Genomic DNA, 13,036 nt, shown 5'->3' with positions numbered 1-13,036 from the left:
GCTACATTAGTTGTTTCAGCTTTTCAAATTTTTGGATTTCCGAATTTTCAAATTTGAATTTCCGAATTTGCGAAATTTCAAATTTTCGGATTTTCGAATTTTCTGAATTCCAGAATTTTTTAATTTACGAATTTACGAATTTTTGCATTTCTGCATTTCAGAATTTTTTAATTTTCGAATTTTCGAATATTTGGTCATTTGAAGATTCGGAAATTCGGGTATTTCCAAATTAACAAATTTGTCTAAATTAGTTAAAAAACTAATTTGGAACTAAACGAATTTGCACTTGTCTAGGAGACAATAGCAAAGCATAGCGGGGAGGATTCCCCCATTTTCACATTCGATATGGGTGGGAGAATCCCTCCTCGCTGTACAACCGCTCTGTTGGGTGACAGTATGGATTGTGAGATGGTGATCTGCATAATATCTCTTGCTCATTTCCAGTAAACCTGGACCGTTGGTTATCTCTGGTGCTAGGTGAACCTTGCTGAAGGTTGTCCACTGTACTGGGCTCCAGTCGGCCATCTTGGGGGAGCCTGTGTTTGATTTGACACAGCTTGTCTGAGATTTTGGAGGCCTTATTAGGCACAAGGAGGCTACATATAGCACCTGCTGGGTCTGGTGGTGTATTTGCATAGACAAGGAGAGACCTCTGCTGGTTAAGGAGAGATAAGGGGTTGTAAAGGTATACATTTTTTCACCTTAATGCATTCTATGCATTAAGGTGAAAATACTTTTGACAATACCGCCGCCCCCAGCCCCCCCGTTTTACTTACCTGACACCTCGAAACTCGGCCGCTCGCTCCCGACCTCCATTCAGCCAATCAGCCTGGTCGCTGATTGGCTATAGAGGATGGATTGAAAGCAGCGCAGCCATTGGCTCGCGCTGCTGTCAATCACAGCCAATGACGCGGCACGCCGGGGGCGGGGCCGAGTGATACAGCGAGCGGCTATAGCCGCCGGCTGTATCACGGGAGCGCGCCCGCAATAACTAACCACCATGCGAGAGAGCTCGCATTAAGGTGGTTAGTTATTGCGGGGAGGAGCTGAAACAGCCGCCGAGGGACCCCAGAAGAGCAGGTTCGGGGCCACTCTGTGCAGAACGAGCTGCACAGTGAAGGTAAGTATAACATGTTTGTTATTTAAAAAAAAAAAAAAATTACCTTTACAACCCCTATAGGCTAAGCCTAGGGAAAGGTTCCTGAAGTGGAGGGAAAGTTTATGGATGGTGCTGCATTCCCTCTGAGACTACAGTGCATCTGGAATGTATTCACAGCTGTTCGCTTTTCCACATTTTGTTATGTTACAGCCTTATTCAAAAATTGATTAAATTCATTATTTTCCTTAAAATTCTACAAACAATACCCCATAATGACAACAAGAAAGAAGTTTGTTTGAAATCTTTGAAAATGATCTAAAAAAAAAAAATTTCCATGTACATAACTATTCACAGCCTTTGCCGTGACACTCAAAATTGAGCTCAGGTGCATCCTGTTTCCACTAATCGTTCTTGAGATGTTTCTACAACTTGATTGGAGTCCACCTGTGGTAAATTCAGTTGATTGGACATGATTTGGAAAGGCACACGTCTGTCTATATAAGATGCCACAGTTACCAGTGCAGGTTGGAGCACAAACCAAGCCATGAAGTCCAAAAAATTGTCTGTAGACCTTCGAGACAGGATTGTATGGAGGCACAGATCTGGGTAAGGGTACGGTAAAATATCTGCAGCATTGAAGGTCCCAATGAGCACAGTGGCCTCCATCATCTATAAATGGAGGAAGTTTGGAACCATCAGGACTCTTCCTAGAGTGGGCCGCCTGGCCAAACTGAGTGAACGGGAAGAAGAGCCTTAGTCAGGGAGGTGACCAAAAACCAGATAGTCACTCTGACAGAGCTCCAGCGTTTCTCTGTGGAGAACCTTCCAGAAGAACAACCATCTCTGAAGCACTCCACCAATCAGGCATGTATGGTACAGTGGCCAGATGGAAGCCACTCCTCAGTAAAAGGCACATGACAGCCCACGTGGAGTTTGCCAAAAGGCACCTGAAAGACTCTCAGACCATGAGAAACAAAATTCTCTGGTCTGATGAAACAAAGATTGAACACTTTGGCTTGAATGGCAAGAGTCATTTGATTTGATTTTGATTTGATTTGATATGGGATTTGTATGCGCTGAATGCGTGTCTAGGCGCACAAAGACCCTTAAATCAAGTGAGATTTCCAAAAGAATGTTAAAAAAGGAGCCTAGGGTGCCCAATAAGAAAGAGGTAGAGTAAAAACAGTAGGGGGAAGTAGTAGGGGGAGTAGGGGGAACTAACCCTCCAGATGGGGGAGGAAAAAGAGCATACAAAATCCATGTTTTTGTACGATTTCTATTCTTCATGTCTGGAGGAAACCAGGCACTGCTCATCACCTGACCAATACCATCCCTACAGTGAGGCAGCATCATGCTGTGGGGATGCTTTTCAGCGGAAGGAATCGAGGGAAAGATGAATGCAGCAATGTACAGAGACACCCTTGATAAAAACCCGCTCCAGAGTGCTCTGGACCTCAGACTGGGGCGAAGGTTCATCTTCCAACAGGACAACGACCCTAAGCACACAGCCAAGATAACAAAGGAGTGTTTGTGGGACAACTCTGTGAATGTCCTTGAGTGGTCCAGCCAGAGCCCAGACTTGAACCTGATTGAGCATCTCTGGAGAGATCTGAAAATGGCTGTGCACCAACACTCCCCATCCAACCTGATGGAACTTGAGAGGTCCTGCAAAGAATGAGAGAAACTGCCCAAAAATAGGTGTGCCAAGCTTGTAGCATCATACTCAAAAAGACTTGAGGCTGTAATTGGTGCCAAAGCTGCTTCAACAAAGTATTGAGCAAAGGCTGTGAATACTTATGTACATGGGACTTTTTCCTTTTTTATTTTTAATAAATTTGCAAAGATTTCAAACAAACTTCTTTCACGTTGTCATTATGGAGGATTTTTTGTAGAATTTTGAGGAAAATAATGAATTTAATCCATTTTGGAAAAAGGCTGTAACATAACAAAATGTGGAAAAAGTGAAGCGCTGTGAATACCTGGCATTAAGGGAAAGACCGTTTTGGTCCAGTCTGCTACTGGCACGTTCTGTGCACCCTTCTTCAATCCGGAGGTCTGCCAGCAATAAAATCAGCAGAAGGGACTGTTGGGGAAAGGCCAATGTGGGCAGATCTGCAGAGCTGGATTACTGGTCCCCTGCATCTGGAAATGGCATCAGTAGACTTGAGTGAGTACAACACTTCTCCAACAAATATTAAAAACTAGGGGAGGGTGAGAGGTGGGTCAGAGGGAGAGATATCCTAATTATTGCCCAGAGATGGGCTGTCAGATTTCAATGTGAGCACCTGCCCATGTACATATGCATAGTTCTGCAGGCAGAATTGTGCAACCGTATACCTGTCTTTCTATGTGTGTGCGGACATGCATGCACGCGCGCTACAAAAAGTGGCGCCAAGCAAACTATTTAAGGCTGAGTCTACTGAGGCTAAAACCGGCCTGCGCTTCTACTTCCATCAGCCATAACATTATGACCATCTACCATGATCCATCGAGGCATGGACTCCACTAGACCTCTCAAGGTATGCTGTGGTATCGGCACCAAGCCATCTGTAGCAGGTCCTACAAGTTGCGAGGTGGGGCCTCCATGGATCCAAATTGTTTTTCCAAGCACATCCCACTGATGCTCAATGGATTGAGACCTGGAGACTTTGGAGGACAAGCCAACACCTCAAACTCGTTGTTGTGTTCCTCAAACCATCCTTGAATTCCTCAGACCATCACATGTCCATTGTAGGCGCTTTTGGCTGTGGACACGGTTCAGCATGGGCACCCTGACCAGTCTTCAGCTACACAGCCCCATACACAACAAACTACAACACGCAAGTGTGTGTTCTGACACCTTTCTATGGGAACCAGCATTAACTTTTTTCAGCAGCTTGAGCTCCAGTAGCTCTTCTATTGGCTTGGACTACATGGGTCAGCCTTCACTACCCACACGCATCAATGAGCCTCGGCCTCCCATGACCCCGTCACCAGTTTAGCTGTTTTCCTTCCTTGTACCACTTTTATGCCGGTCCTGACCACTGTAGACTGGGAACACCAGACAAGAGCTGCAGTTTTGGAGTTGCTCTGACCCAGCCGTCCAGCCATTACAATTTGGCCTTTGTCAAAGTCGCTCAAATCCTTACATTTGCCCATTTTTTTTTCTGCTTTCAACACATCAACTTCAGGGACAACATGTTCACTTGCTGCCTAATATATCCCACTCATTTTCAGGTGCCACGGTCACAAGATAATCAATGGTATTCAGTGTCAATGGTCATAATGTTATGGCTGATAATGTAGGCACCAATGAACTCTGTTTCCGAAAGCATTAAAAAAAAAAAGAAGAAAAATTTATATAAATTGATGACGTTACCCCATTTATATCAATGCTGTAATCAAAATTACTGTCGGGCAAATTTTCGTATGTCTCTGGCTTCTCCCACGTAATTTCAAGGTTATTCACGCTATAATTCAGAGATATGTTTCTCGGAGGATCTAAAATAACTGGAAATAAAAAAGGGTTGTTACTGATCTATGCAAAGTCCTCCAGCCAATCTACAGTATGTGTGCCACCAAAATTCAGCTGTAATATTTCTCTATAATATCAGGACGAGGACAAGGGGTGGGCATGAGGGATAGCTGCCCTGGGCGCAGCAGTTTACTGTATGGAGGGGGGCGCCAGTGAGCTCATTCTGATACAAGGCATTTCGAGAAGCAGATAAAGGCTGAGGGTAGCATCCCTTAAGCTCACACACAATGAAAGTGTGGGGGGGGGGGGGCATTATGGCTTCTTTGCCCTGGGCATTGGGTGACCTTGGCACTGTATAGTATAGACCCCAGACTGCTCTACATTGAAGTTCAGCTGTATGACATGCCACCCTGAGAAGTACACTATATTACCAAAAGTATTGGGACGCCTGCCTTTACACGAACTTTAATGGCATCCCAGTCTTAGTCCATAGGGTTCAATATTGAGTTGGCAATTTTTTTATTTGAGAATCTTGCAAACAAGAAACACATTCCAACTTTTTTTTTTTTTTTATACAAAAATATAAAAAAATAAATATTATACATATATACATATATATACATACATACATACACACACACATACATATATACATATACACACATACATATATTTCCTCTTTTCTTTTTTTTTTCAAATATGCATAACATATTGTATATACGACTAAACATAATAATAAAGGCTTACTTCAACCTATAATATATGAACAAAAGGGTTTTTTTTTTTTTTTTCAGCCAAGAGGAATATCACTGTATTATATTATACTATATACATATATCACTAAATAGCACAGACATCTTCAACAACTCTACACATTACTCAACTTGATTAACATTCAGACCAAGAAACATAGATTATCATGTGTATGTAGCCTTTCTTCAAAATTATGTTTATCCTTGAAAATCTAAAGGAGTGTCCAGAGAGAAAACAGGGAAAGAACCCAACACCCAGAGATCAACAAACAGCAGCTACAGGCCTGATATTCCTCCACGCCTTTATCCAGACCCTTTGCCGCCATCTGTCTTTCTCGAGACCCCGAATTTTCCCTACCTCACCAAGAATCTCACACACCACCACCGGAACAGGAAGGACTTTCTGCCGAAGGGATACCTGACACCGTGCATTCCAGGTGTAATATCGGACTACTAAGCTGACTAGAAAAAGAGTGTCCAAATCAAATCCCTTGCGATTCTGCAATGCTCCATACACCCACTCAGCATAAGACATGCAAGGCAGGAAAGGAATATTCAGAGCCCTCCCCACCTTTTTATAGACTTCTATATTGAAAGGGCACTGAAGCAAGAAGTGGTCCATGGTTTCCACTTCACCCTGACACTCCACTCTTGGACAACCACGATTGTCCAAAGAGCGGCACTTCACGTTCCCCCTCACATAGAGCCTACCGTGGAAAGCGAGCCAGGCCTGGTCCCTAAATTTCAAGGGAATCCGCTCAGAATTTATTAAACGTAAACCCTCCCTCATAATATGACCTGGGCAATCCCTTAAGGCCAGTGGCGCATGAAAGACAGTACCCACGATCTTCTCCCCCAGGAGTCTCCTAGGAAGGGACCTGATATCCTCCGCTGTCACATGCCACCGTTTAAGAATTTTCAGGCACAGGGCAACATAAGCCGGGAGCTTACCATGCTTGATCCTTAGGCTTTTCACTGGCCCGCCACTCTCCCAACAGCCCAGAAAAGGTCTAAACCAGATCTGGAAAATACCTACCCATCCAGGCGGTCTCTCTGCTAGCATGTTACCAAAATTGTGTTTCAAAAACATCAGAGAGAAGAACACAACCGGGTAGGCCACCCTTCCACCTAGATAGGTAAGTCACATTCCGCTTCACAAGATTCAGCCTGTTCCCCCATAATAATTGGAAGAAACAACTATAAATCCTGGTATAGCAAGACTCTGGCAAGATGCAAACAAAGCTGACATACAAAAAGGTAGGAATCAGGTAGGTCTTAATCAAGTCCACCCTTTCCCTCAAGGAGAGCCGCCACCCTTTCCAGCATTTCACCTTGACATCAGCATCATTCAGCCTGGCTTCCCAATTTGACTTACTGTAATCATCAGGGCCAAACTCGATGCCTAATACTTTGACTTTCTGCTGAGGCCTCGGGAAGGTGTCCGGAAGTGCAAAGCTCTCACCTCCCTCGCTCATCCAAAAAACTTCACTTTTATCACGGTTGACCTTGGAGCCTGATGCCTCGGAATACTGCTCTATAACTGAAACCACCTCCTGTGCCTCCTCTGTCCCAGAGATAAAGACAGAAACGTCATCAGCATAGGCTACAACCCTCAAGGGCGGCTCACCAGTAATGCCCACCGGCACCCCGCACAACGGTCCGCTCTCTAGCCTTCTGATGAAGGGGTCGATTGCGAACACGTATAGCAAAGGGCTCAGCGGACACCTCTGGCGCACCCCCGATCCAACCCTGAAGGGCTGTCCAACCCAACCGTTAACAAGCATGAAGCTCTCTGCCTCTCTGTATAAAGTCTTAAGCCATCCAATAAACCCACCCTCCAGGCCATACTTGTCAAGGAGAAGCCAGAGGTACTCATGATTGACACGATCAAAAGCCTTCGCCTGATCCAGTGCCAGCAAATACTTTCCCCAGCCTTCAGCCCTGCAACGTTCCAGAGCCTCCCGGACAGCTAACACCGCTGAAAAAGTGCTTCTGCCCTGGACCGAACAGTGCTGCTGACGAGAAAGCAATCTGTCTGCTACTGACGACAAGCGCCAGAAAATTATCTTCGCCAGAATCTTTCTATCGACATTGAGAAGGCTAATGGGGCGCCAATTCTCAATCATCGAGGGATCCTTGCCTTTTGACAACAGAATCACAGCAGATTGTCTCATGGAGGGAGGGAGCGAACCCTCCTGCAGACAGCCGTTAAATACCTCCACAAGATAAGGTACCAAGCTGGATTTGAAAATCTTATAAAATTCAGCCGTCAATCCGTCTGGCCCAGGGGTTTTCTTAATAGCCAGACCATCTATAGCTTTGACTACCTCTTCTGCTGTGATTCCCCCTGTCAAACTTGCAAGAGGAATGTTATTTCCCAGACCTGGTGTAGAATCCAGAAAACTCGTCATCTTTGCCCGATCGAGGTACTTCTCCCCCAGAAGATCCACATAAAAAGACCTTGAGACCTCCAGGATCCCTGACCTGGATTTCGTCAAAGAGCCCGTACTATCCCTTAGCCCAACAACCGTCTTAACTGCTGCGCTTTGTTTGCAGTTCTGATAAGGGTCGGGCGAGTGATATTTCCCATAGTCCCTTTCCAGAACCAAAGAAGCGTGCCGGTCATACTGATACTTCCTAAGGAGAAGTTTCACCTCAGCGATTGCCCCGGAATCTCCACCACTCGAGACAAGGCGATCAAGTTTTCTCCGCAGCTGCTGGTAGGCAATGTACTTACCAAGCTGTTTCTTTTTTCCTATGGCTTTGAAAAACCCACTAATCCGGCTTTTGGCCAGCTCCCACCACTCCGACTTACTGCTGCAGAAATCCAGGATGGTTACCTGAGCCTGAAAAAAATCCTCAAAAGATTGTCTTACCTCCTCGTCATCCAGCAGAGCCGAATTCATCCTCCAAATACCCTTTCCTTTAGGTGGTATATCTGAAGCATTGAGAATCACAGACAGCAAAAGGTGATCAGAAAACTCCACCATACGACACTCAGGAGCCGAAAAGGCAGAGTCCCCTTTTAAAAAAAACCTATCTATCCTGCTCTCACAACTGCCTCGCCTAAATGTGTACCCCGTGCTGTCTGGGCAACGCTTAATATGCGCATCTTCCAGACCTGCTTCCCTGGCTATCGTATTAAGAAAAACGCTATCATATCTCAGGCTGTCAGTGGAGCCTTTCCTGTCTTTGGGCCTAGTAACGGTGTTAAAATCACCTCCAAAGACAACTTGCCGAGATGTAAAAAGGAAAGGCTTAATCTTTGTAAAGAGGCATTTCCTCTCCCATCTAGTCTGTGGTCCATAAATATTTATTAAACGCAGATCATGCCCCTTCACAGAGACGTCCAGGACCATACACCTTCCAATCTCTACCTCGATAACCCGCCGACACGTTACCATGCCAGTAAAAAGTACTGCAACTCCGCTGTAAGGCTCAGCTGCAAGAGACCAGAAGGAGGGCCCACGCCTCCACTCCCTCTTTGCCAGGTGGACATCGGCAAGTCTATTTAGCCGGGTCTCTTGCAAAAATAAAATATCAGCATCCATCTCGCTGAGCAAAAATAAGGCCATATTACGAGCCCTTACAGATTTTATGCTGGCAACATTAATCGTTGCCAACTTTATCGGAGTGGGAACTGCCATCAGGATGATTGAGGTAGGCGTTTCTTAGCCTGAGCTCCCTCCCCCCTTACTGGAGACCTTGACCTCTTTAGAGAACACTCTACCTCATCTTCCTCCATCTGAGACACGGAATTAGAAGACTCCTCCTCCCTCTCAGATAAGGACCCAAACTTGTTTCCCAGAGGTAGATCATCTACCTCTAAGGATGAAACCGAGGAGGCAGAGGTCAGGACTACCTTATTCCTCCTTCTCCCCACCTTGGTCCACTCTCCCTCCTCCCCTGAAACATTACCCTGAAAGACCTCATCTACATTATTAGCAGTGGCAACTTCCCCCTTCTTCACCTTAGAACCTCCACTAGAGGTTTTACGCTGCCTTAGGGAAGGCCCTGATGAAGCTGCCACCTCAGATCTGCACAAATCTGCCCCTTTGGCAGCCTCAGCCAATCTGGATGACTTATTTACTTTTGGAACACTGGGCACTTGAAACACTGGGGAAGAACACACAACAGAAGTAGACACAGACACAGTAGGGAGCACAGACTGGGGAGCAGACACAGTAGGGATTACACCTTCAGGCTGGGAAACTGACACCTGGGGGGAGTCCTCAGGACTAGCTGAAACAGCTCCACCAACCCCTTGCTGCCCCCCACGTTCCTCCTCCTCCATCCTCAGAAGTTCTTCCACCACCTCTGGCTGATTATGGAGGGCTTCAGGACAAAGACTATAGGGGTGACCTAACTTGTTACAAAGATTACAACGAATACTATTGCAGTCTTTTGCAACATGCCCTGAGCCCTGACAGAGGGAACATTTCTGCACAGAACATGAGCTTGAAAAATGCCCCTTTTCACCACAGCGATGACACAACTTTGGTTGCCCTGCATAAAAAGTAATAATCCTGTCACGACCAATAAAGGCAGACGAAGGGATGTGCTTAACAACATTACCTGTGACATGCAGTTTTACCAACACCGTCCAACCTCCTGTCCAAATCCCTCTATCATCTACAACTTTCCTCAATGGAGCTTGGACATCAGCATATCTCCCCAACCACACCACCAGATCCGCAGCAGGAATGGACTCATTGCGTACTAGAATGGTGACGTTCTTATATAATGGCTGGTGAGAGATTACTTTGGGTGACAAACCTGCCCATTTTGGGGACTCCTTCCACCTCTGCTCATACCTCTCCCAAAAGACATCTAATCCTTCCGCCTTGACAAAGGAGAGGTCATACTCATATGACCCAACTGGGCTGATAAGGGCAAAAACCTCCTCTGCTTTAAAACCCATCCCCAGAATACGGTCCACCACATCTCTCCTATTTGGGGGGGGGGCCTTCTCCAGTCCACCTCAATTGGACCACATTGCGGCGTTTGAAGGAGCTACCAGATTGTGTCAGATTGGCCTGACCTTCACTCACATCAGTCCTAGTGACCGCAGAATAACTGGCCCTACTCGCCCTTGGGACAGGTGCAGCCACCGCTGCAGCATAAGAAATAACTGCACTCCTTGCAACATCCCGCACATCACTTTTAGTTACAGACCCCTCTTTAGAAACAACATTATTATCAACAGATGGAACAGAGACTTCTGACACAGAAATATCATCTACATTACCCTTGGTAATTCTTACTTCATTACCAGTAACTAAAGGGTTACTAACAGCGGAGATGTCTTTATCAGCACTCTTCACAGCAAAGTCTGAACACCCCTCACTGGCTCTCTGTACACAGGTGGGAGTCTCAGCCAGGAGATGAGCTTGCTCTCCACTGCCCTCTACAGCACCCTCTATAGGAACTACATCTCCATTATGTTGTATTGGGAAATCTTTAACAGAAACGGCTTTTTCAGCCAACCGATGTTTCAAAGGTTTTGGGGGGACATCACTATCCTCTTCTTCATCCTCTGATGATCCAGACACGGCAAACTTGCGACCATGCAAAGGGGATTCCATTTCTTTGATTAACTTAAGCATTCCTGCTCCCTTCACAGGCTCAGATGGATCATCTTGCTCCATAGCCTCCTGCTGCGGTGACAAGGGCACAGAACTTCCTTGGCCCAGTGGCATACTGGCAGTCAAAACACCTGACTGCTGATCACCCGCAGCCTGTGTGCCAGAGCTTTCTCCACTTTCTGCAGGCATACTGATACTTAGTAAAGATTTTCCAGCGTGCTGGCCAGAAACACAGTCCAAGCCCGAAGAAACTTTTTTGCTTTGCACTGACCTTTCTTTCTCGCACTCTGGTGATGCTTCTCCTCCACTGGACTCTATGGTCCCTCTGCGCATTGTACGGAAGCGATCATCATTGCCATATTTCTCCTTGAAAGCTCCGCTGGTTTCTTTCAATGCGGCCACCAGCAGACTCTGCTTTTCCACTTTTGCCTCCAAAGCCATTAACTCAGGCCGCATCTGTCTTCTCTTGGAACTGTGAAGCCGGTCATTTGCAATTTTTTTATGTTTGAAGTCAAACTTCAACTTCGCCAGTACTTCCTCCTCCTTGGCAATTCTCGCAATCCTCGCACAAACCTTCTTTCTGTAGGCTGACAGACTTTCACCTTTAGCTGGGCCATTTCCCAGGTCCTCAAACACTGGTATGGGAGGACCGGTACTCTGGCCATCCGGGGGATCCTCCCCGGGGTCCACCCCAGATTCCTGCATCCACTCTGGGTATAGGGAGTAATCAAGCTCCCTGGATCAGTAGGCCTCTCTGGAGCTCAGGAGATCAGCAGTAGTGCAGCCACACCCTTTGCAGCTGTAACAGCTTCAACTCTTCTGGGAAGGGTGTCTATGGGAATGTTTGACCATTCTTCCAGAAGCGCATTTGTGAGGTCAGGCACTGATGTTGGATCAGAAGGTCTGGCTCGCAGTCTCCACTCTAATTCATCCCAAAGGTGCTCTATCGGGTTGAGGTCAGGACTACGTGCAGACCAGTCAAGTTCCTCCACTCCAAACTTGCCCATCCATGTCTTTATGGACCTTGCTTTGTGCACTGGTCTAAATCATTTGGTGGAGGGGGGATTATGGTGTGGGGTTGTTTTTCAGGGGTTGGGCTTGACCCCTTAGTTCCAGCGAAGGGAACTCTTAAGGCGTCAGCATACCAAGACATTTTGGACAATTTCATGTTCCCAACTTTGTGGGAACAGTTTGGGGATGGCACCTTCCTGTTCCAACATGACTGCACACCAGTGCACAAAGCAAGGTCCATAAAGACATGGATGAGTGAGTTTGGGGTGGAGGAACTTGACTAGCCTGCACAGAGTCCTGACCTCAACCTGATAGGAACACCTTTGGAATGAATTAGAGTGGAGACTGTGAGCCAGGCCTTCTCGTCCAACATCAGTGCCTGACCTCACAGATGATCTTCTGGAAGAATAGTCAAACATTCCCATAGACACACTCTTAAACCTTGTGGACAGCCTTCCCAGAAGAGTTGAAGCTGCTATAGCTGCGAAGGGTGGGCCAACTCAATTTTGAACCCTACGGACTAAGACCCCCATACACACTATTAGATTTTCTGCAGATTTTTATCTTCAGATTTACCAAAAACATGTAGTGCAAGGGCCTGCCTGATTGCATACAAATTGAAACTCTTATGCCCCTTACACACGTTCGGATTTTCCGACAACAAATGTTGGATGTGAGCTTGTTGGTGGAAAGTCCAACCGTGTGTATGCTCCATTGGCCATTGGACATTTGTTGTCGGACTTTCCGCCAACAAATGTTGGCTAGCAGGTTCTCAAATTTTTCACCAACAAAACTTTGTTGTCTTAATTTCCGATCGTGTGTACGCAAGTCCTTCGCACAAAAGTTCACGCATGCTCGGAATCAAGCAGAAGGAGCCGCACTGGCTATTGAACTTCATTTTTCTCAGCTCATCATACGTCTTGTACGTCACCGCGTTCCCGCATTCGTAATTGTTGGCCAACATTTGTGTGGCCGTGTGTATGCAAGACAAGTTGGAGCCAACAACCTTCGGAAAAAAATCCATGGTTTTGTTATCGGAAAGTCCGATCGTGTGTGCACGGCATTAAGTTTTGACCTCATATTATATAATCTGAAGACGAAAATCTAATGCCCCGTACACACAATCGGAATTTCC

At 46.2% G+C, this 13,036-nt stretch overlaps 1 protein-coding gene across 2 annotated transcripts in view; it reads right to left on the bottom strand.

The window, feature by feature from the left end:
* LOC141129384 (granulocyte-macrophage colony-stimulating factor receptor subunit alpha-like) overlaps positions 1-13,036 on the bottom strand; it is a 143,816-nt gene that overhangs the window by 30,070 nt on the left and 100,710 nt on the right. For both annotated transcript variants that reach the window (XM_073617395.1, XM_073617394.1), the window contains exon 7: positions 4,458-4,588. In XM_073617395.1, the coding sequence (XP_073473496.1) occupies positions 4,458-4,588 (131 nt within the window). The remainder of the gene's footprint in view (positions 1-4,457; positions 4,589-13,036) is intronic.

Source organism: Aquarana catesbeiana, linkage group LG02, assembly GCF_042186555.1.
Source record: "Aquarana catesbeiana isolate 2022-GZ linkage group LG02, ASM4218655v1, whole genome shotgun sequence".
In the NCBI taxonomy this organism is placed as follows: Eukaryota; Metazoa; Chordata; class Amphibia; order Anura; family Ranidae; genus Aquarana; species Aquarana catesbeiana.
This window is presented reverse-complemented; position numbering and strand designations above follow the sequence as displayed.